This window comes from Rhinopithecus roxellana, chromosome 2 (assembly GCF_007565055.1).
Source record: "Rhinopithecus roxellana isolate Shanxi Qingling chromosome 2, ASM756505v1, whole genome shotgun sequence".
Lineage (NCBI taxonomy): Eukaryota > Metazoa > Chordata > Mammalia > Primates > Cercopithecidae > Rhinopithecus > Rhinopithecus roxellana.
Window position 1 is genome coordinate 155,221,125 of NC_044550.1, and position 25,461 is coordinate 155,246,585.

Below are 25,461 nucleotides of genomic sequence, written 5' to 3' on the forward strand. Positions count from 1 at the left end.
GCAGTGGCGCAATCTTGGCTCACTGCAACCTCCACCTCCCGGGTTCAAGCGATTCTCCTGCCTCAGCCTCCCAAGTAGCTGCAATTACAGGCATCCGCCACCATGCCAGGCTAATTTTTTTTGTATTTTTAGTAGAGGTGGGGTTTCACCATCTTGACAAGACTAATCTTGAACTCCGACCTCAGGTGATCGCCCTCCTCGGCCTCCCAAAGTGCTGGGATTACAGATGTGAGCCACCGCGCCTGGTCTCCACTGTGACTTTCTTTCCTCTTTTGGACGTAAGAAGCTTCCTGGATCCTACCCAAGGATATTGTCACTGACATGACTGAGGAATTGTAAGAGTTGGGGAAAACTCCTAAATTTACATCGTCCATGGATAAATATGAGTGTTTTTCAGCACAGCTTTTTGACTAAATCAACTGTTTCCAGTATGAAAAACAGAGAATAAATTATTTGCATAAACCTGTTGTCTTTTGGGTCAAAGAAGCCAGTTAAGAATATCTCGGAGAATGATTTACAGTAGTACATAACAGGTGGTGTTCTTTCATTCCATTACTTTGTCGCCATGCCAAAGGCCTGGATCCCCTATCATTTGCTTCTTCCTCTTCCAAGAAGCATCGTCCTTGAAAAGAGCATCTGGATCTTTAAGCAGAAAACTCAGAAGAATTAAAAAATAAAATAAAATAGTTTATTTGTGAATCGGCAGGGACCACTCCATCCTTGGGGCTTTTTGCCAAGCTATCATCTTTGATTGCACAGACCCATGAGGAATGACTGTGAATATCCTTTCTGTTGGCAGGAGGCCAGTCACGTTTAGGGCAACTGCTCGCCAAGGTCATTGCTGTGATTGATTACATGAGATTAACAGCCTCTGGCGGATGCCTGTGTGCTCTGGTTCCACCCTCATATTCCTCCTCTGAGCATATATATCAAAGGAAACAGCTGACAAGAAATGAACCAAGCAGGAACACCACACAGGCACCCGTCTTACACAGCCCCGCAGCAGCTCACAGGTAAACCTGTGGGACATTAATTCTTTTCATTCAGTGAACAAGCTCATATTTTCTTTGCATTCTAAGAATGCAATGTATAGTAATTATGTTTTTGAGGAATTTAGGGGAAATAATTGAGATCAAGAGCAGAAAATTGTTGCCGGACTACGGGGTGATAAATAATCCTTACTTGCGCTCACAGTGCTCATGGTGTACAAACTGCTCTCATCACTCATTCATTCATTCATTCATTAACAAACATTCATTCAACACGCATTATAACCATGCAATGGGACACCCACAATGAATAAGACACCACCATGCCCTCAAGGAAGGAACTTTCTATGTGCATGAATATGCATGTATGCAAATGACTGAAACAACATTAAAATTGTAGTCGGTGGGATAATCTGGCTCTTTGCCTCTGTCAGCTCTGTGCTGGGCACTGGCGCTATGGAGACAAGTCTCAGGCAAACCATGTCTCCCACAGTCCAGGAACCCAAGAATCCTAAAACTTCAGCTCCGCTAAATAGACAGAAAGGATATTATTATTCCCATTGTACCAATGAGGAAACCATGGTCCTGAGACATGGTGAAGTGACATCCTTTTCAAATGATACTTGTGCAAAGAAATAACACCTCAAAATTAATTTTAGTCAAAATACTTTCTTTTTTTTGAGACAGGGCCTCATTCTGTCACCAAGGCTAGAGTGCAGTGGTGCCATCATGGCTCACTGCAGCCTTGACCTCCCAGGCTCAGGTGATCCTCCTGCCTTAGCATCCCAAGTAGCTGAGACTACAGGCGAGTGCCACCATGCTCAGTTATTTTTTTAAAATTATTATTATTTGTAGAGATGGAATCTCCCTATATTTGCCAGGCTGGTCTCAAATTCCTGGGCTCAAGCAATCCTCCCACCTCAGCCTCCCAAAGTGCTGGGATTACAGTGCTGAGCCACTGCGTCCAGCCTAGACATAATACTTTCTGCTCAAATAAAAGTATGTGCTATTACAGCTGCCAAATAGTCCCATTCATCATCTTCAGCTAGTAAATTTAAATGCAATAAAATACAAATACATATTGAATGTCCCATTTTTATAGGACACTGAGTTACATATTCAGGGAAGATGTAAAACAAACAAAGAGAAAAAAGAAGCATGGTCTTCACCCTTCAACATTTTCCAATCAGCTAGAAAATCAGACATGGAGACCTTGTGTTGTGGGTTCAAAGAGGACAGTGTTTGAAACCACGAGGCCAAGGCGCTTTGATGTTTGACCTGTCACTGATCCGCTGTGGGCCTTTGTGTAAGACCCTCCCCCTCTGGATGCCTCTTTCCTATCTGTACAATGAGGGGGTTGGACCAGAAGCTCAGGGCGTTCATAGGCGGCACACAGGCATCAGGACTGAAACCTGGGGGGGCAGTGACTCTTCCACCAGTTCTCCTTCCTGCACTGCGTGCCCTGTCGACTCCGCCTGCCCAGGAACAACTTGAGCCCCCACTGCACAGCCCCTCGTGTGCACCGCACAGGCGCCTGTCTTACCCAGCCCCGCAGCAGCTCATAGGCTGTGACGCCCAGGGACCACCAGTCGACGGGGTACGAGTATCCGGGGCCTCCGTCCATGTACACCTGGAATACTTCTGGGGCTGTCAACGAGAGGACAAACAGAACATCATTGTGTATCCCAATTCATGGCCACCACCCCTTAGAGAGGGGACAAAGAGATAAATCGAGCTTCTTTGGAGACAGAGTTTCACTCTGCCACCCAGGCTGGAATGCAGTGGCGCGATCTCAGCTCACTGCAACCTCTACCTCCTGAGTTCAAGTGATTCTCCTTCCTCAGCCTCCCGAGTAGCTGAGATTACGGGCACTTGCCACCACACCTGGCTAATTCTGAGATTTTTAGTAGGGATGAGGTTTCACCATGTTGGCCAGGCTGGTCTTGAACTCTTGACCTCAGGTGATCCGCCCACCTTAGCCTCCCAAAGTGCTGGGATTACAGGCGTGAGCCACCGCATCGGGCCAGAAATCTAGCTTTTTTGGACAGCAAAACCTGTACTTTTTTCACTATGCCACATGGTTTACACCCTCAGTAAGCCATGAGCTGCCTGAGAACAAGTTACAGGCATCACCAGAGGCTCTGGAGTGACACTGCTGGGTGGAATGCAGATGGGACGCCCTGAGGGGGCATGGAAGGGCCGTCCACTTGGCAGAAGTGAAGACATGTCCCTGGAGGGGGGGGGACTGGTGGAGCATGTTCAGTGGGAGAACTGGTGGGGTAAACCCAGAGTGAAGAGGAGGAACAGAGCCCCCAAGGGGCTGAGAACCTTGATTAATGAACACTCAGAGCTGGGGCCTATCTCAGGGACAACTCTGTTTTAGCATAGGTGGCCTCTAACATGAAATACCCACAGTGAGTAAATCCGCAAGACAGAAAGCAGATTGGAGGTTGCTAGGGGCTGTGGGTGGTGAGGGGAAGGTGGGAGCACTTGCTTAATGGGTACCGCTTTTCCTTCAGGGGTGAAAACAAATGGGTTGGAACAAGAAAGAGGTGGTGGTCATATAACACTGTGAATGTACCAAATGCTACTGAGGTTTTCACTTTAAAATAGCTAATTTTATCTTATGTGAATTTCACCTCAATAGAAAAAATACAGTGAAGGCGATGGAGGCCCAAGAGCGGTGGACCCTTATTCTTCAGGGGACTGCATCTGTCCCGGGGTCCTTGTCCCTGATCACTCTCCAAGGGGCTGAGTGGTGGGTTGATCTCAGTGCCTCACCCCCACCTCACTAGGCCAGGAGTGCACTGTAGGGTCTAACTGTCTATGTGGGCTTCCAGGAACATTTTGTGAAATGTTGACAATTTCTAGTAAATTAATTTGCAGGCATAATTCCATTTTACAGTTGTCAGAGCAGCCGAAATCTGCCCCGGGGAGCCACAACCTGTTGTGATCAAAGCTGTCTCAACTCAGTTTCTAGATGGGCATTCACTCGGCATGGAAAGAAGATCCAGGATGAGTTGACCTGGGGGCGCTGGCTGGGCAGCTTCACACTTGAATCTGACCAGCAGTTGCTTTCTAGCTGCCCCCTGGTGATATTCTCCATTTGGTTCACATTTTCTAAGTGTACTTTCACCCATGGGCTCTCCTTTTCTCTTCACAACAGCCTCTGGGGACATGTTTTAAGGGGAGGTTCAGAGAGGGCCAGCAGTATGAAGAGGTCACACAGCCAGGAAATGCAAAGCTGAGATGCACACGTTACAGGTCTGCTGAATTCCTGTTTGAAGTAAGACTTGTCTCAACATTTTGTTCAGTACAAACTATATACTTAATGCCACATGGTAGAATGGTTCAATCGGGAATTCGAGAACAAGCCCCTTAGATTATTTGCCCCTTAAAAAGGAACTGACATTGTGCCCTGGGAAACAGGAAGACTGCTGGCGCTACTGGAGTTACTTGTTAGTAATAAGCTACGTACCTTCTGTTTGCCTCAGTTGTGTAGAATGTAGATAATAATGGTTTATTCATTGGGCTGTTGTGAGGATTAAGTAGATTAAATAAGATAATCTATACCAAGAGTTTAGCAGGATGCCTGGCCCGTAGTGAGTGCTCCATGAACATCAGGCATTACTAACAGTCGAATCATCACTCCAACCTCCGCTTCCTCTGCCATGCCTCCCCATCGTCCATAGTTTCCCAAACCGGAAATCTGGGAACCCTCCTAAATGCCATCCTCCTCTGCTCATGAACGATCAGTCTCCAAATTCTGTGTGTTTTGTATTTTCAGCATCTTTTTGTCTGCCTGTTCTATCGGTGATAGATCATCCTGTCTCCAAAGTCAGTGATCACACTTGTTCATTAAGCACTGGATGAGTGAGTATTTAATGCTTTCCTAGTACCTGCTGGGCACTGTGCTGTGTTATTCCGAATCCCACCTGGATCCTACCACTGAGCCCGAAGCTGCGCTTGAGCCTACAGGGACTTCCCTCCCTGCACCGCTGTGTGTGCCTGTTCCTGTTCTCAGTCCTGAGGGCTCGAGAGAGAAGGAGTCCCGTCATGCTTGTCTGTGTGTTCCCAGGGCCTTGACCGCTGCTGGCCCAGCCCACAAGCTCCAATAGCGCAGGGTGCACCCAGCGGTGCAGAATGGCTGTATGTGCCAAAGTGTTCCCCATCAATCCTTGTCATGCCTGGCAGCCCCAAGTCCGTTCAGAACTCAGGATAGAAGCAGCAGCAGAGTGATCCTCTCCTGGCTGTCATGACTAGTCAAGTGACAAATGTCTGCAGTCCTAGACAGGGTGACATTCCCTCCCCCTGCCCCACACACACACTTGGAGCTGATGATAGAACACAATAACATTGATGTCATAATAATCCCTGTGCCACCAGAATGATGTCACTGGCTGCTCAGAATCCCAGCACTTAGACGCGAGAGAACTACACAGGTTTAGAGCAACAGCAACCGTGATTAACCAGGTGCCATGTTAAGGATTATATGTGTATTACCTCTTTAATTCTCCCCCAGCCACCCAACAGGATAAATGCTACGATGATCTTCATTTTTCTGATGAGGAGGCAGAGGCATTTGGAGTGTAGTGGGCCGAATCATTGCCCGCTAAAAGCTATGTTCAAGTCCTAACTCCTGGGACCTATGAATAAGGCCATATTTGAAAATAAGGTCTTTGTAAATGTAATCAAGTATCTCAAGATAAAATCATCCTGGATTTAGATTGGGCCTTAACTCCAATGACTGATGTCTTTATAAGAGAAAGGAAAGATCTGAGACACAGAGAAGATGGCCATGTGAAGACAAAAGCAGATTCCTTGGCTTATGCGGCCATAAGCCAAGGAAGGCCTGGAGCTGCTGGAAGCTGAAAGAGGCAGAAGAATCCTCCCGTGGGGTCTTCCGAGGGGCACATGGCCCTGCTGGCCCCTTGATATTGGACTTTCAGCCTCCACAACTGTGGGAAAATGAACTTCTATTGTTTCAGGCCACTCACTTGGTAGTAATTTGTTTCGCAGCCACAAGAAATGAATACAAGGGGTAAGGAACTTGCCAAGGTCACCCAGCTAGCACAGCAGAGTTGGGATTAGCACCTCTTGGTTTTCTGACTTCAGGGTCCTTTTCCCTGTTCTGGGTAACTGACAGGAGTAATTGAGTTACCCGGGGATTGGTGCCCTGGTACACCCTTCCACCCTCCTTCCTTCCCTCCCAGGGCCTGGTGCTTAGCCCAGTATACAGAAGGCACTTAATAAATGTGTGAACTGGCTCTTTCACCCTGATGCCATAGGGCTTGTCTGGCTCACTGATGTCTGCATCAGAGGTGGAAACAGCTCATAGCATCTTGAGATGTCAGCATCGGAGGGCCGAAGGGTCCCTTGAAACTCATCGTGTTCACACACATCCTTGTTAGAACCAGACACTGGGCCTGAGGAGGAAGAGAGGCTTGTCTCAACCACCCAGTAGTGCCTCTGAAGTCAAGTCTAGAATTCTTGGTCCTGACTCTGAGGTTTAGGGAATTCCCATGACTGTCACAGTGATACTCAGCTGCCAAGTCTGCATGATTCTACCTCCTAATCGCGTGTGTACCCTCCCTTCCTCGCCTTTGCTCACATGCTGCTCATGTTCCGATGCTCGCTTTCCCTTCTAGTCCCCTAGGACCAGCATAGCTTCCAAGCTGGTCCTCTGGCCCCCGAGACTCCTCCAATCTGTCCTTCTCACTGCTGACCGGGGAGTCAGTTTTCTGACATGCCACAGATGATGGTATTCCCTGCTAAAAGATCTTCCCATCACAGTGGCTGTTTCATAAACTGTGTTGCTTGCAATGCCACTGGCTCCATGTCCTTCCAGCTCTAAACTTGTATAGTTCTCTTGCGTCTAAGTGCTGGGATTCTGAGCAGCCAATGACATCATTTTGGTGGCACAGGGATTATGACATCAATATTGTTGTGTTCTATCATCATCCTTGGAGCCTTTCGTGTGCTGATGTGCTTTGGTGATGTTCACAGGGGCCCAACTCAATAGCGGGCATGGCTTGGAAATGTATTTGACTTGATCCTGGAATCTCTCCTAGTTTTAATTTTTGGTGGAACATAAAGTACTAGGGGCTGGGGACCAGTCTGGCCCAGAGGGTAGTTCAAATCCACAGCCCAGCACGGAGGCCCCAAGCTGTCTTGTGCTGCCTCGCTTGCCTATGGCCACCCTGGCTCCATGCTGAGTGCTGTTCCTGGAACACCCTCTCTCCGTCTCTGTTCCTGACACTCTTTCCCAGCTCACAGAAGGTGCAGCCCTAGGGTTACATCCTCCAGGAACCTACCATGTGTCAGACAAGGATCTTCACAGGTACAGTGGACTCCTCAGAATAAGTCTCTCTATTATCAATTCCTTGCCGTCTCCCTCCTACCCAGGCCAGATAGGGGCTTCCTCATTTCCCCCATGCTCTTCATCTCCTCATGCATTTTTGCTTATTTGTCTCCCTTTTCTCTTGACTGCAAGCTCCTCGAGGGCAGAGACTGTCTTGTTCTCTCTGGTGCCTCATCCCTTGCCTGGTACCAAGAAGATAGAAAGGAAAAATTTGTTGACTGACTAAATAAATAAACGATCATAATAAAAATAGCAAACACTTCTATTGCCCTTGTTGTATGCCAAGCACTGTCTAAGATCTTTACATCCTGCTAATTAAAAGAGTTAATGCTTAAGGAGCATCTGCTCTGTACAAAGTCTTGTTTTAAGAGTACTGATTCATCTTCACAACAACATAGGCTTTGGGCTGCTGCTCAGGGTTCTTGCAGAGGAAGGAGCCAGTTGCTTTGGGACGACACAGAAAAGGCTGGGACTGAGGACACTCTGGGGCACCTTAGTGATAAAGGCAGCTTTAGGGGGCAGCAAACAACAAACCAAGCAGATAATCGGGGGAGTGTGTGGCTATGCCCAGAAAGGTTGTCCAGGGTCCAAGGCCTAGTTACACCTGCTTGGATTATGGATGCATAAAATTCCCCAAGGCCTTCCATGAAACAACAAACAACAACAACAACAAACAACAACGACAACTAAAACTTCTTCCAATGCTTTGGTAAGGGGAATGGCCAACCCTGAATCTATTTATCAGCCATTGGAAATGCCAACTGTAACTGCCATCATGTCCATAGCATTTGTGCAGGGCTTTGTGGGGAACAGGTTCCTTCACATGTCAGTCTTCCCATCCTTGAAGCATAGGCCATGGATGAAGAAACCAAGGCCCACAGGGATTAGGGGGTATGTTCAGGGTCATGGAGATAATGAGTGAAGGAGCCCACACTGGAATGTCAGTCTTATGACTTTAAGGCCAGGGCTCAACACAGCTGTTCCACTATTACTATGAATAGTGGCTTTACTGACAATGCCAATGGTTGCAATATCAATGTGGCAATTTATTGAGCCTCCTATGTGCCTGAAGCTCTTCTTAATTCTTTACATATGCTATTCATGTCTTGGAAAAGCTAACGTTGGAAAGCACATCTAGATGCTAGGGACTGTGCTGAATGTCTATGCGTTATCTCATTTTATCTCCCAAGGACCTTGTCAGGTCGGTACTACCTCCATTTCGGGAAGCGAAGGCTTGGAGGCAGTAGGTACCACACCTGAGGTGACACAGCTACCGAGGCTTATTTGAACCCAGTTCCACTCCCCAAGATCAACCAGATGATGACAACCTAGTTCTGTCTCCTTCAAAGGCCATACATTTTCCAGCAATTATGCCACCTTTATAAACATGCTGAATATAAAAATCATATCTATCCATGTACGTGTACACATATAGCATATACTCTCTATGCTTTATATTCCAAAATGTCCTGATGTTCATAAACACTCTTAGTTTTGTTTGCAACTGAATTAGTCATCTATTCGTTTTGGTTCCAATTGAATTAGCAGATAAAAGAAGGATAATAAATGTGGTTTTGCTATTAATAAAAGTGATTTAAAATCCTCTTGAAACTGGATCTTGATTCACATTCCCTGACAGTGGATGCTTTCTTCCCACTAGCTTTCACTGCATGGGGTGCGTGGTGCATGCTCTATGGATTCTTGTGAGTCCAAAATACACTGGGCGGACACTGGGCACCAGGGAACTCTGGCTGCTCTGCAATGGCCTGGAAAGATCAGCCTCACCTCCTGCTAACCATCTCTACCAGTGGTTGAGGCAATTCTGCCAATGAAAGTTTGAAATGGAAAGTGAGTTTTGATGCCAAGGAGCATTAGGGCATCATATAATGGGCCTTCCAGAAAAGCAGGAACATGGGGCGTGAAATGAGAGATCGCCTTTCTTTCTCTCAGAAATGTAGATGCGCGTGTGGTGGAATTTGCCCCCTCATGAACCACACAGAGTTTACTTCCTCATTAGACTAAAAATACGAAAAGCATACAATCACCTCCTAAAGTATAATTATTAGCCTGCTGCAGTGAGCTCTGTGAATACTGCTGAAGGTTTTGATATCTGCAGTGGAGTGTGAAATGCTATTCAACATCTAGCCTGTGAGCTGACAGCTTTCCAGGATCTGTTTCCACAGGTGTTTGCTCTCTTCTTGACTGGGAACATAGAATTACTAAATTTTGGCTTAGACAGGGCCTTCAAGGTAATTTCCTTCCTTCCTTAAATGTTATGGACATGGAGGCCAAGGCCGAATGGAGGAGTTAAATGACTTCTGCCCCAGCCAGGACTAGAACCCAAGTCTCCTACCCATTGATACTTTCTTCAAGGCAAGACCATGTCTCCAGCTTGCACATCCTGGCTGGCAGGATGGCCAGATCTGGGTAGCCAACACCCACTGGACACTTCCACCTACAGTCCCATGGGCACAACTCAACCTGTCTGAACTAAGCTTTCAAACTGCCCCTTCTGAGTTCTCAATCTCAGCCACAAGGGTCTTTTCAGCTGCACAGTCAGAAACCTGGGCATCAACTTGGACTCTAGGACTCTTTCAGCCTTTGTGTTTGATAATTAGATTGGTCACCAAGACTTACCATTTTTCCCTTCCAGAAACTTCCTCTCTACCCTCCTCTCTATCCCCCACTCTGGTCCTTTTCCATCTGCGTCTGGTTTCATTGTTGCTCCCTCAACCACTTGCTTGTCTCCAGCCTCGGGCTCTTCAATCCCAACTCCACCTGCCCCTGAGAGACTTCTAAGTAGCAGAATCAGTGAAACAGAGGGATTACAAACGTGGTCATTACTCAGGCCTGCAATTGAACCTCAGCTCCCATGTTTACTGGCACAACGACCTTGGGTAAGCTGCTTAACCTCTTATATGTACTTCAGTTTCCTCACCTGTAAGAAGGAATAACAATGTCTGCTACATAATCTTATTGTGAAGAGAAAATGGCTATGTATCTGTTGATTAAGCACATAGCAAGCGCTCAATAAATGGTATCTAGTATTATTGTTGTTATTATTCACATGTTCAAACTACTTGCTCAAAATCATTCCAACTTTCCTATTTACTATAGAATAAAGTTTAAAAATTTCCTAAAAGCAGGCCACCCTCATATTTGTCCACTATTCTTGTTACCCCCATTGTGCCAGCTTCAAACAATAGGATATACTATATTTTGAATCATCAATGACTTTAGCCCGCTTTTCATACTCATGAACTCCTATTCATACTTCGAGACTCAGACCACATTTCACTATGGGATCTTCATCAAGTCCCTTGCTATTCCTGTTTCCCATCTTACCCTCTCTCCTGGCAAATTACTAATACATCAATCTATGGCCTAGATTCTCACTAAACTTTTGCTCATTTCTTCCTTACAGCACTTATCATGCTCTATTTTAATTAATAGTATACATGTCCATCTCCCCCACTGGGTGGTGAGCTCTCTGAAGGCAGGGACATGACTAAGTCAGCTCCAGATTCAAAGGATTAGCACATAGCTGATCTAGAAGTAGATGCTTAATGTGTCATAGTGGCAAATAACTTAAGTCACAGCGTCCTGGCTTTGAATCTCAATGGGTACCTTTGCTGGCTGTTTGTCACTGGGCAAGCATTTAACTTTGAATTTCAGATTCAATGGAATGATAATAGCCCTTACCCCATAATGAGACAACTTAGGTGACACATTTACTTCAGAGGTTGACACAAAGTAAGTTCTCAACAGATGTTAGCTAGTTTTTGTTATAGTAATTCATTATTACTGAATGGACAATGAAATGAATGCATAAATGGAAGCCCAACTCATCAAGGCACATATTGTACATGTTCCCCCAAATGATTCAAGAGCTCTGCCATAATTCATTGCATTAAAGTGAGCTGAGAAGCTGTGGAAAGAAGAGATAAGTAGCATGCCTGGCCTCTCTCTTAATCCTTTGGGGTGTAATTTGTATTTCTTTGGCTCTCGGCTACTCAGATGAACTCAGGTGTCACCTGCTTAAATATTAATTTGAGATAACATGAAACCACTGCATGAGTCTGATAATTTTTCTTTTGGGGGAGATGCTAGTAACATTGCTAGCAATAGAAAACTCATTTCAGGCCGGGCACGGTGGCTCAAGCCTGTAATCCCAGTAGTTTGGGAGGCCGAGACGGGCGGATCACGAGGTCAGGAGATCGAGACCATCCTGGCTAACACGGTGAAACCCCGTCTCTACTAAAAAATACAAAAAAATTAGCTGGGCGAGGTGGCGGGCGCCTGTAGTCCCAGTTACTCGGGAGGCTGAGGCAGGAGAATGGCGTGAACCCGGGAGGCGGAGCTTGCAGTGAGCTGAGATCCGGCCACAGCACTCCAGACTGGGCGGCAGAGCGAGACTCTGTCTCAAAAAAAAAAAAAAAAAAAAAAAAAAAAACTCATTTCACTAATGTATGCAAGAAACTGCTCAGCTGTTGACCATTAGTATTTCACAGGTATGCATAGGAAGAAGAAGAGGAAAGAATGCTTAACTGGCTAATGAGTAAATAGGTAAGTTCTGATAAAGGGCAGAAATAAATGATGTACCAGTACCAGAAAGATACTTCATGTGAAATGCGTCCAATTCAACTAGTAAATTAAAAAAAAAAAAAAGACTTTTGGAAGTTTTCATGGAGAAATGATATTCTAACTGGAAGCACAGAATTAGAGTCAGTGCATTTTACAGTCAATATGTGAAACTTGAGATGAAATTCTAAATAGCATATGAGATGATAGAAAAGTTAGTTTATCCAGTACCACTCTCTTAAAGAATTCCAAATTCTCTATTTATCCAAGACAATTAATGTTCTTTAAAATTTTCCATTGAACTTGCTATAAAAAAACAAAAATTATAACGCAGCACACAGGTAACACATAATCTGGCCCTACAGATCTCTCAAGGGTTATCTTTCTTGCTGAATTTGCTCAGGTCACACTAGTTTTCTTTTGGTTCCATGGGCCAAGCTTCTTTTGCCTCAGGGCCTTAGCAAATGCAGTTTCATTTCCTTGCCAAGATCCTGGGATCAGACCATTAGTGTTTTCCTATTGCTGGAGAAAGATAGGATCAATGTGAAATACACCTAAGATCCCCAAGACCCATTGACACAGAGCCTACCTAAGACAGGCTGAACCAAAGCAGCAGAGGACATTTACTCTCCCCACCCCCTGCCACATCAGCAAGTGGCAAGGAACTAGAAACAGAAGCCTATTGCTAGGGAACAGGAGCTTAGAGAGAGACCCTATTTAAGGCACAGATTCACAGAGAAACACTAAGTCAAAGGTGGAACAGGAACATTGAGGATAACACTTTGGTAACCACACTGAAACTGAACTCTAAAGCTGATCTTTTGAAAATAACCACAGAACAACAAAACTTAAGACAAGCTCAACTCCTAATTAGATTGACTCAAGGCTACCTCCTCCAAAAAAAAAAAAAAAAAAAAAAAAAAAATGCGAAGTAGTAAAAGAAACATGTCAATTTCCAGGCCTAAACATTTTCCTTTACGTCATGCAAATATTTTAATAACAAATATTGGACACAAGACAAAAAAACAAAAACTCATTGTGAAGAGACAAAGAAATCAATAGAATCATACTCAGATATGAACTAGATGTCAGACCTAACAAACAAGGAACTTAAAACATTTCAAAGGCTCTAGTGGAAAGGTAGACAGCATGCGTTAACAGACAGGGATTTCAACAGAAAGATAGAAACTATAAAAGCAGATGGAAATGCTAAAAACAAATGCCAAAACATAGTGCCAGAGATAAAGACTTGAAGATAGGTCAAATTAAATTGCCTGAAGTGAAACACTAAGAGACAAAAGTGTGGTGGGGGATGGGGAGAAGAGAGCATGCAAATATTGTGAGGGAAAATATCAAAGATCTCACTTCTCGTTTTGAAATCCCAGAAACAGAGTAGAGAGAGAATGGGTCAAAAATATATACATTTGCAGAGATAATGACCAAGAATTTTCTAAAAATGATGAGTAATCAAACCACATATCCAAAAAGCTCAGAAAACACCAACCAGAGTAAACATCAAAAAGAAAACAAATGCAATATGCCTTGGTACATCATATCTAAAACCAAAGAGAGAGAGAAAATCTTGGAGTCAGCCGAAGGAAAAAACCTTATTACCTACAGAGGAACAGGGATAGGAATTACAGCAGATTTGTTGTCAGTAACACTGCAAATCGGAAGCAATGGAGTGGTAATATTTAAGTGACTAAGGGGGAAAAAAAAAAAAAAAAACCCTCTTAACCCAGGGTTCTGTATCCAGTTAAAATATCTTGTAGCAATATAAGGAAGTAAAGATTCTTTTCCTTATATAAGCAAACCAAAAAAAGAAAGAATTCATTACCAGTAGATTTTAATAGAATGGTTAAAGGAAGTCCTCCAGGTAGAATGAATATAATAACTGCTAGGAAATTGAAGCTACACAAAGAAAGAATATGAAAATAGCAAAAAGAAGGTAAATGTAAAGTTTCTTTAAGTTTTAACCACTACAAAATATAATTGACTATTTAAAGCAAAAATAAATTCAATGAATTATATATTTATAGTAAAAAGGGATGAATATAATGAATTTGGGTATAAGATTACACATGCTGTAACAGATTTTAAGGTGTTTTCTGATTAATTGAAGAAGTATATTGTTTTTTAAAGAGGTATAAATACTAAGCTAATGGAGAAGTTAAAGTGGATCATAAGTAAGGATCAACTAATACAAAATAAGGAAGAAAAAGAGGAACAAGACCAAACGAAACAAATACAAGAAAAGGCAGGATAGTAGATTTAAATAAAATTATCTCAATAATTACATTAAATATAAGTGGTCTAAATATCAACCACACCAATTTGTTACAAGAAAATAGAACCACGGACAAAAATTCCTCAAGAACCCAGATGTAAATATTATGAACAAGATATTAGTACACTGATTGCAGGATTATATGTAAAAGATACGTTATGAGCAAACAGGGTTTCTTCTGGGAAGGTAAGGCTGATGTAACATTTCAAAGTCAGTCAGCAGTATTTCAACAGACTATAGAAGAGAAACCACAGGATTATCTCGACAGATTTAGAAATGCCATGTGACCAAATTCAACATGCATTTATGATTTTAAAAAACTGAATAAACTGGAAGTAGAAGGGAACTTCTTCACCTTATGAAGCACTGCAAAAACCTTACAGCTGATATCATAATTTAAAACTTCTGCTTTTAAAAAAGACTCTTAAATTGGTCTAAGTACAGTGGTGTTTATAACTAATTGATCACAACTGGTAACAAATTTCTTTGTTCCTTTAGCAGTCCCACTGCTTCACTTGAATAGTCAAACAAATAAAAATAAATTTAAGAAGACTCTTTTAAGATAATAGAAAGACAAGCCACTGACTTGGAGAAAATATTTTTAGAATATATATCTGATAAAGGAATTCTAACCAGGATATATTTTAAAACTCTCAAAATGTAATAAAATAAAATAATCCAGTAAACTTTTTTTCTTTCTTTCTTTTTTTTTTGTTTAGATGGAGTCTTGCTCTATTGCCCAGGGTGGAGTGCAGTGGTGCGATCTTGGCTCACTGCAACCTCTGCCTCCTGGTCTTCGGCTTCCTGAGTAAGTGGGATTATAGGTGCATGCCACCACACCCAGTTAATTTTTTGTATTTTTTAGTAGAGACATGGTTTCTCCATATTGGCCAGGCTGGTCTCGAAATCCTGGTCTCAAGTGATCTGCCCGCCTCAGCCTCCCTAAGTGCTGAGATTACAGGCATGAGTCAGTGTGCCTGGCCAAAATAATCCAATAAATTAATGGGCAAATGACTTGAACATATATTCCACATAGAAAATATGTGGATGTCAAACCGGCAAGTGAAAAGATGCTCAACCCCATTAGTTACTAGGGATTTGCAAGTTGAAATCATGACTGACCTGTTAGAATGTCTAATGACCTCAGCGACAGGACAATACCAAGTCCTGGGGAGGACGCAGAACAACGGGGTCTTTCATTTGCTGCTTGTGGGAATGTAAAGTGGTCCAGCCATTCTAGAAACCAATTTTGCAGTTTCATACCAAATGATCCAGCAATCCTACTTCTAGGTCATTATTCCAGAGAAATGGAAATTTCAGCTCATATAAAACCTGTATGCAAATGTCCATAATGGTTTTATTCATAAATATGTAAAACTCTAAACAACTCAAGTGCCCCTCAACTGATGAACAGATGTGTATGTATATCCAGCAATAGGAAGGCACTACTGATACACATGACATGAGTAAGTCTCAAATACATCATTCTAAGTGAAAAAGTCACATTCAAAAGGCTGCATACAATATGATCTCATTTATATGACTCTCTGGAATAGGCACAATCATGGGGTAAAAAATTGTCGGGCGCAGTGGCTCAAGCCTGTAATCTCAGCACTTTGGGAGGCTGAGACGGGCGAATCACGAGGTCAGGAGATCGAGACCATCCTGGCTAACACAGAGAAACCCCGTCTCTACTAAAAAATATAAAAAACTAGCTGAGTGAGGTGGTGGGTGCCTGTAGTCCCAGCTACTCGGGAGGCTGAGGCAGGAGAATGGCGTAAACCCAGGAGGCGGAGCTTGCAGTGAGCTGAGATCCGGCCACTGCACTCCAGTCTGGGCGACAGAGCGAGACTCCGTCTCAAAAAAAAAAAAAAAAAAAAAAAAAAAAAAAAAAAAAAAAATCAATTGCTGGGTTCCAGGGACTGGGAATGAGGAACTTTTGCGGGGGTGATGGAACCCATCTATATCTTTATTGTGGTGTTTATCTATGACTGTATGTGTTTGTCTGAATTCAGAGAACTATACACTAAAAAAGTACACTTTACTGCATGAAAATTATTCCTCAAAACTAAGCATCTCAAACTACATATTTATCAGTTTGGTGATTTTTAAAGTGGCTGTTTCCCTCACAAACAGCCAAACCAATGAGGGCAGGAATACTTTCTGTTTTATTCACACATGCATTTTCAGCTCATAGAACACTGCCTAGCATGTCGAAGGTGCTCAGCAAATCTCTGTTGAATGAATGAATGAATCACTGAATGGCTCTCAGGAAAGATAATGGGCAGTGGAACTTCACTGACCTAGGGCCGAATGCTGGCTTTGCCACTTTCTCTGGGAAGCAAACTTCACTTTCCCTGGCCTCAATAATATCTACAAGGAGAGCACAGCACTGCCATGGCGGCCCCACTGTCACGGGGTCCTTGGGGTGTTGCCTCCCCAGCCGGAAACCTCTGTGGCTGCTGGCGCCTTCACCTGAGTTTTTCCTCGGGCCCGAATGGTTCATTCTGCTCTCTCGGCCTGGCAGGCTGCACTCAGCTTGTGCTACCGGCCCAGATCCCATGCCTGCCAAGGGCAAGCCAGGCACAGAGCAGTGAGGGTTGAATGAGCGAGCGAGCATGGGGGTCCGGGCACTGCACACAGGAAGGCATGCTGGCTGTGGTGGGGTGGACAGCTCCAGGTATTGGCACGAGTGCCAGTTCCCTGCAAGGCTGCAGCCGGACGAGGCATACTGTGAGTGGCTTTCACTGTGGGCACTGGGGAACGTGGTGGTGCCCAGAAGCTTGGAGATGCCAGGAACTGCAGAGCCCCAAAGAAGGCATCACAGCCCTGGCTTGGGGAGCTCCTAAGTCTGGGCTCCCTGAAGGGCTACAGTTCTTCTCTCCTTCTCTCCTTGTGTTCACAACGTGGTGAGTAGGTGGGGGGCATATTTCAGCCCTGTTTGTGTTACAGCTCTTTCACTCCCACCATTTGGCAGGTCCTGAGTTCTCATCCTGTGTCCAGGAAGAATGAGGTACATGGACAACTGGAGGGTAAGCAACGCAAAGAGGTGCTTTATTGAGCTACACTACAGCTCTCAGGAGACCTGAAGTGGGTAGCTCCTTTCCACAGGCAGATTGTGCAGATGTCTGTTCAGCTGTCAGCTGCGAGGACACCCACAGTGGGTAGCTCCTCTCTGCAAGCAGGTTGTCCCAACATCTGCCCCAGTCTTGCTTAGTTTGGGGTTTTTATGAGCTTCAGAGGGAAGGAAGTACGTGGTGATTGTCCATGGGTGGCCATGGGTGGGCCTGGAAAAAGCATCACAAGTTCTCACTCCGGTCAGCAGAACTGGCAGCCCAGCCCTCAGGCTTCAGACCATCCCTGGCTTGAAAGTGGGGCTTCATGGGGACCCACTCCTTTCCACCCAGTAGCCTGTCTGCCTCCTGCCACTGTTCATGGTGCCCAGGCTGTTTGTGTTGATGGGCTCCTGCAGGCCAGCTATGAGCCATCCTCAGCACCCCTTCAGCCTCCCTCTCATGCTTGTCAGTGCCCAGTATCTGGAGGGGGCCAAAGTAGCAGGGGGCTGGCATGTCATTGCTGCCCTGAGTATGTGCATGCCTAGCTGGTATGTACCCAGGCTTGGCCACAACCCCACTCTGAAATCAGAGCGGGTACCAGGAGCAGGGAGAGTCCAGGCAGCAGGAACAGGCGCCCCTGAGCCTACGGGGGGAATGGGGTTTCCCTGAAAGCACAGGGATGCCCAGGTCTGCAGCTGCAGCTGAGCAGCTACAGCTGCACCCAGGAGGGCAGGGATCCCACCTCACCGACTCAGAAGGGGGTGGCGGGGCTTCCACCTGTTCCTGGCTCCTGCTGGCTCTGTGGAGCACAGAGCCCTGGCTGCATCTTCCCCACTGCAGACGGGCCACTGCTGCCATCACCACCACCATCCCTCTGTGCTCACTGCAGTGTCCTGGGGGAAGGGAACTGACATTTGGTGAGTGCTGACAATGCAACAACCCTATCATCTCCCTAGTGCACCCACCATCCCCTGGCCAACCGAGCCCCTGCAGGGAACTAGGATTTGGTTAGTCTGTTTCCACAACTGGAGTGTGAGTTCCATAAGGCAGGGGAATGTTGAAGTTAGTCCTGTGTTCCCAGTCTTTGGCATACACCAAATAATCATTGAACTATTAGCAATCAGAACAACATTAATATTGGCTACTGGTTTTGAGTAGTCGTCACCTTTCGTCAGGCATTATGCTATATGCTTAATGCCAATAAATCCTCAAAACAACCTCCTGAGGCTGACTATATAAACCACTAATCCCATTTCTCAGACGAGGATTCTGAGAGGTCCTGTGGTTCAGTGGCCAGCATTTCCTGAGTGTTCATCATGGTAAGTGCTTTATGCGCACTATGTCTGGTAATGAGATTCACCCAGGTTCACTCAGCCACTAAGTGGAAGACACCCAACCACCCCATGCTGAAGCCCACACTTCACCTGGACCCATCCCCCGTGAGCCTGACCCCTAATGCTTTCCTGTTACTCATCTATTTCTCCAAGGTCACCACTCTTGAGGGCCTAATCCTATGAGTCTGATCTCAGTGGTCTCCAGCACTGAACCTTCCACTGGTTCCCTGGTCTCTTACCACAGCATTCAAGACTCCTGTGCTTTGGCCTGTCTCCTCTCTCCCTCCCCACCTCCTCTTGTCCAAGAAGCTGTAAAACAATGGAGCTGCCAAGTTCTCCCTTCACACAATGGTGCTTCACTCTTCCATGCCTTTGTATGGGCTGTTCCATCTGTGTAAATGTCCTCTCTGTATCGTTACCCAACAGAGCACCTCCTTAAAGCCTAATTCAGATTGTCACCTTCTCCGGGAACCGGTCTTAAAACTGTCCAAAACGATCTCACCTCCCCCTTTTCATGCCAGAAGCACCTCCTTCCAGTAGCCACACCATCGTCCTCCTTGACTGTGACCTGTGTACAACTATGTTCATACGATCTGCCTGAGGACTGGGAGAACAGTATTTCCCTCTGCAGTCCCAGTGCCTAACTAAGCCCTGTACCTCCTAAACACTCTGCAAATGTTTACTGAATGAATGCCCTGCTCTTCAGTTCACCTCAAATTAATAAACTCTGAAGCCCCGCGTGGCTGCTGGAACATTCTGACTTCTAATCTGGCACATTTTAGAGAGATCTTTTTTTTTCTCCAATTGCAAATTCCATCTGCTCTTTTAATTAAGGAAAATTCAGCCCTATGCAAATTTTTCTTCCGGGATCATCTTTTGTGAGTTACCTCTGGGAGCTGACTCATCAGCCCATTTTCTGAATCTGTGTGGGGAACATTCTGGGAACTTGTTATTGGGCCTTTGAACTGAACAGCTCAAGTGAGTGAAATAAACAAACCTGCCACTTGGCATTAGGAATTTACAGCCCCAGGAGCTGCAAGATTTGACTTTATTGAGAGAGCTCTCCCTTAACCCCATCTTCCCCACTAAACTCCCACAGACTGGTACTGTTCGCCAACCACAATGTCTGAAAATATAACCAGTTGGAAAAATCAGCTGTGTCCTCTAAAGCCTATAAAAATCTCTTCTGTACATTTGGCCATTAAGTCAGGCCTGAAGCTTTTCTAATTGGAAGGACATCAGTAGCCCCAACTCTCACCTACAGCTGGGACAATGAACTTATTTCTTGGCTGAGAAAGTCGTCTTTATAATTCAGGAGCTCAGTGTCAAAAAGGCAGCTTGTTGTAGCGGCAAAAGCATAGACTTCAGATGCAAATAGACTTGGCTTCAAATTCTGGCTCCTTCGCTGACAAGCTGTGTGGCCCTGGGCAGGCTAATGAACCTCTCCGGACCTCAGGTTCCTCACACATAAAATAAGAGAGATGTAGAAACGTTGTGTGAATCTTCTGAGGATTAAATGTGAAGACAGGCAGGTAGCGAGGTCCCAATACAGGCCAGATTTCTTCTCCCTTTAGAAAGCAGGGCCATGGAGGAGAGTGCCCAGCTGGGTCCCCATGGCTCTGCTTTCCTGGAGACCAAGAACATGGACTGGGCTGCCTCAGACAGTGTGAGGCAGAGAGCGGGGCCAGCAAGCCCAAGTAGAGCCTTTGAGGAGGCTCGGGTGAGTCTGTCAGGCATGGCGCCACGTGCAGGCAGAGACATTAGGGCTGGTAGAAAACTGCGTTGAACGTGGCCAGGTACAATGGCTCACGCCTACAGTCCCAGCACTTTGGGAGGCTGAGGCAGATGAATCACCTAATGTCAGGAGTTCAAGACCAGCCTGGTCAACGTGATAAAACCTCGTCTCTACTAAAAATACAAAAATTAGCCAGGCGTGGTGGCACGTGCCTGTAATCCCAGCTACTTGGGAGGCTGAGGCAGGAGAATCACTTGAACCTGGGAGGCAGAGGTTGCAGTGAGCCAAGATCATGCCATTATATTCTAGCCCGGGTGACAAGAGTGAAACTCTGTCTCAAACAAAACAAAACAAAAACAAAAATTGTCTTGAACTTCTCCAGTGGTCCAGGATCTACACCCCTTGACATCAGTTTGCTTTTTGGAAACAGTGTGAAAGCAGTCAGAACAAATCTGTAGGAATACGAGGAGGCTTCTAATGGGAGCTGCTGCCCTTACCTCATGTCTCTCTTCTTGGCACTCCCCTGTGGGATGTCCCCCTCAGCCTCCATGTGCCCCTTCCAGCACGGCATTCTTGAGCCTTGGAATCAGTTCTCTGCCTTCCTGCATCTTCCTTGGGGTATCCCGCCCACTTCCTTGGCTGTGCTGCATCTCAGTGCCAGCAGGTTTTCCATCCACATATCCAGTCCGCATCACGCCACTCCACAAACCTACTGCTCTTGCTGTGTCCCCTACAGAGTGAGCACCACTCTGCTGCAAAATCCAGAGACCTGGGAAGTCGCCTTTGCCCCCATTCTCCATCCCATCAGTTGCTGAATCCCGCCCATTTGATCTCTCTTGAATCTCAAGGTAGTGACTTCTTCGGTCAGATTTGCCCCAGCTCCAGATCCTTCCAGAAAGGGATCTCAGAAAGGTCGTCAACAAAAAAAGCCTTGTTGGAATAAGTGTTCAGGCTCCCATGAGACTACCTGTAAGTGAATGAATTCACTTATATAGATATCTGCTGGCATTTTTGCTAAAAAGGAGTTGCTGTCATGGCAGGCCAGGTTGAGATGTACTTCAGAGCTTAGGTTTTGGAGTCACATTTACCTGGGTCTGACTTTTGCCAACAATGTCAACATGGGGAAGTCACCCAACCTCCTAAGCCTCCATTTCCTTAACTCTAAAATGGAAAGAAATACTTGTGTCTATCCCATGTTCGAGGGCATTAGAAGAGGTTATAGGTTATAGTTAATGGGCCTATCTTCACGTTAAACTAAATTATAGGTGGAAAGCACTTAGTTCAGTGCCTGACATGTAGTCAGTACTTAAAAGCAAGTTGCCTATTGTTTATACCATTGAGGATATTTGTAGCCAAACGTTATTTATTCAATGTATTTAATAAATGAAAGATTAACGACATGAGTAGTGGATTCTAGAGAGATGATGGTATAGATTTTGAATTTCCCCAAATCTGCATATAAAACAGAGCAAATACATTGCTAAACCAAAAACTCATGCATGCATTTGCTACAAAAATAAGTTGTCCCCACAACCCTCAAAATACAGGTGGGTAGGAGCAAAACACCAACAGTGACAAGAAGTGCATGGTAGTGATTTCTACACAGAAACCAAGAGAAGCAGCAAAGCAGCATTCTATGGACCAGAAAACAAAGAACTCCAAGATACTCAGCAGGTATTCACTGGGAAACACAGCTGACCACTCTGAGCACAGCAGCTGAAGCTGGTAGGAGTTTGCCCAGTCTAGTATCCGGGGCATTGAAAGGGCTCTTGATAAATTCTGAAGGAGGTGGAAGAGTCTGGGACATCAAAAGTCTATAATCCACCCAGTCACAAATCCTTCCAGAAAAAAGCCGCAAGGGAAAACTGTGTGAAGGGGAACCAAAATGCATCAGGACAAGGACTCTACAGACAAAGGAAACAGGAACTCCAGATAAAAATGGGAGAGGAGAACAAAGCCAGGAAACCTGGATAGCAAGCTGCCTTAGATTTTGACACTTCACAAAACAACACAAGAGATAGGTCTGTTAAGTTAAGAATGCGATCCTGAACCACACCATCTTCTAAAAGTTTAGAAAAACAAAGTTCACATAAAATGAGCAATTTCTACCCCTCTCTCTTGCTGGAGGCCCCTCAGCTGGCTCTATTTTGATCTCAAGTCCAAAGGTGGAATTTATCCTTCCAGGGAAATAGTCATATCTTTTTAAATCTGTAAGGAAGATAATAAGAAGGTTATAGTGGATCCCCAAAACCCTAGTGTTCATGAAGATAGATTGGAATTCAGGTTTCGCCAAGGGCTTAGGGAGGTCTCTTCTTCCTCAGGTCATGTGGAATTCAAACCCTCCACCACGTCCAAACTAAGCCTCCTCCTCCACTCCAATACCCATGTGCAACTCTTAACTCCTCCAGGCGGTTTTAGGTGCTGTTTATGAGGTTGGGGAAGAAAGATTTTGGTTGTTTAATTCAATATACGGTGCCCTATAAGGCACAATCTGGCCAGAGATAAGTGAGGCCAAACTGGAAACAGGGCATTTTCACTGCTGAATGACAGAGAGCAGCACAGAGTTCAGCCAAGATGGTGGACTCCTCATCCCAGTGGTTAGTTTTCTGCAGCAAAAGTTGCACCTCTGGTTTGGTATCGCCTATAAATGCTTCATCCAGTTATCAGATTCTATGCTGCCTAAGGCCTCCTTCTTCCATTTGAAAAAGGAAAATAAAAGGAAAACATTAAAAGCAGTAACCTTTGGAAGAAAGATATGGAGAAATTTGGGCTGTAAATGTTTGTGCACCTTTGTGCAGCACTGATTACAGTTTCTAGCCTTAAACATGTATTTCTTATATTATTTGTAATGGTAAATGTGGATTATCTAGGCATAAAACTCATGCATAGGATATATTAGTAATCATCAACAATTACTGAAACGAAAGAGCAACAGAAAAGTATCAAAGTCAAATTCCATACCAAGTTCTTACAAGTAAAAGGAGAATGAAGAGCAGAATGCCACCACTGCAATACAAACACACAGAAAGATGTGCTGATAAAACAGAACGAACCTATAGACTGCGTTTCAAAAGAGTTAAAAGACACAGTGATGGGTTGTTTCATTCACGGTTCCCCCATGCATCAGCCTTCTGATACCCATGCTCCACGCAGTTCCCTTCCATGTGGTTGGCTATGTGACTTGCCTTGACCAACTGAACATCAGGAAATGTGAAGCAGGCAGAGTCCTGATAAGCATGGGGGAACTGCTCTACCATCTTGAAACTGCATGTGAGGAAGTTCACTCTAGCCACTTTGATGATGAAAGACCACATAGAGAAAGAGTGGTATGTTCATCTCAGCTGTCCTAGCTGAACCCAGCTCCCATCTGACCTACCAGCTGAATGCATTTTCATGAGTGAACCGAGCCAAACCTGAAGAGAAAACACTTGGTCAACCAAAAGAATTGCGAGAAATAACATTGTGATTGTCCTAAACCACTATGTTTTGACAGTTTGTTACACAGTAATTGATAACAATATAGATATTCAGAATTAACACGTAATAAAGGCATTAACAAAAGTATATAAGACATGAAAAACAACATAAATTAGAATAAAAAACTCAGAAATCAGGTGAGAGAACTTAGGGAGAAAGAAATCAAGGGAAAAGGATTGCAGAAATGAAGACTTCACTAGAAAATGCACGAAATAAATAAACACAATAGATAATGCCTTGGGAGAAAGAGAAATGTAACAATGAGAACATTTTTAAAGAAATGAAGGAAGAGGTAATAAAGATTTGAGGGACAGTGAGAAATGTTGAAGACTGGCAAAGAAGATCCAGCATTCAGATAAGAAGCATCCATAACCAAGAAAATAAAAGCAAGAGAACAGAATGCATCCTAAAAATGATAATTCCATAAAAATTCCTTTAAAAAAACCATTTAAAACTGCACATTGAAAGAACACCATGTGCCGAAGAATATAGACCCAGAATGACCACCACCAAGTTAAATTCTGGAAAATACTGAACGTAAATAGAAAAGAAAATACTTGTTTTGTTTGCCACCCTCTCAAGCCTGAGCCATGGCTCTCTGGCTGAGCAGGAGTCCTCTAGAAAAACCAAGAGGGGAGGGGTTGTCTAGCAGAGGAGACAGCTTGGAAAAGGTTCAGAGCTTCGAGAGAGCATTGTATCTACTGGGAACTGTGGAGCCTCATGGGAGCATGGGAGGAGGGTGTGTGGCAGCGGGCAGCGGCAGATGAAACAAGAGAAGGATGCTGAGTCTTAGGCATTGAGCCTGATCACATGAAAAGAAGGGGCCTGGAACACTCACCCATGTAGGGCTTGGTGCCAGCCATGGAGGAAGTCCTTTCTGCTCCTTTCACTACCGTCGCTATGTTGAAGTCTGTAATGTGAACATGTCCTGCAAATACAGAAACAGAAACTCCAGTTAGCATGGTCTGCAGGCCGCTGGGTTATTTAAAGCTGTGGTTTGCAAGGTGGGATACCAGGAAGAAAACGTTAGAACTTTTATTTATAATACTATCTTATCTGATACTTTACAAATGTTTATTTTGTGTGCATGTTTCAGAATGTAAATTCATTCATTTAATAACATGCATATTATTTTTACCTAAATATACTGAGGGGCAGGACACATTTTTTTATGGATTAAAAGTTTGGAGACACTGATGTGGAGAACTAAAGCTCTTGGAAAGAAATGAGACAGGTCACTCCAGACCCCTTCTCTCAGGACAACTGTAGGTGGGCCGTGGCTGGGGCAGGGGTGGGTGAAGGATTCTCCCACCCAGAGGACACTGCTTGTTCTGCTGTTGGTCCGCTATGGTCACTGGAGACCTTAGTACTGTAGTTGATTAATTTAGTAGGGAGAAGGGTGGGGAGTTGAGACCACCTTTCATCCAGGCTGAAGTGATGGCAGCAGATCGGCATGGATAGGCTGGGTGCACCTACAAAGTAGGTGTTCAAGAAACATGACAAGGAAGGTAGAGGGAAAGAGAAGGAGGGAAGGAAACTCAGTGATGTGCAGGTAAAGGAGGGAAACAGAAGAGAAGGAAGGAAGCGGACAGGGAGGAAGGAAGCACCCAATGGTCAGTACTTGTTTTCTGGGAAATTTTG

General features: G+C 44.7%; 1 protein-coding gene across 1 annotated transcript in view; it reads right to left on the bottom strand.

Moving 5' to 3' along the window:
• Window positions 1–25,461, bottom strand: part of STK32B (serine/threonine kinase 32B) — a 332,155-nt gene that overhangs the window by 51,927 nt on the left and 254,767 nt on the right. Inside the window, exons 5-6 of the mRNA XM_010370057.2 lie at window positions 24,659–24,748; window positions 2,533–2,636 (exon numbers count right to left, since the gene is read on the bottom strand). Coding sequence (XP_010368359.2) covers window positions 2,533–2,636; window positions 24,659–24,748 — 194 coding nt within the window. The remainder of the gene's footprint in view (window positions 1–2,532; window positions 2,637–24,658; window positions 24,749–25,461) is intronic.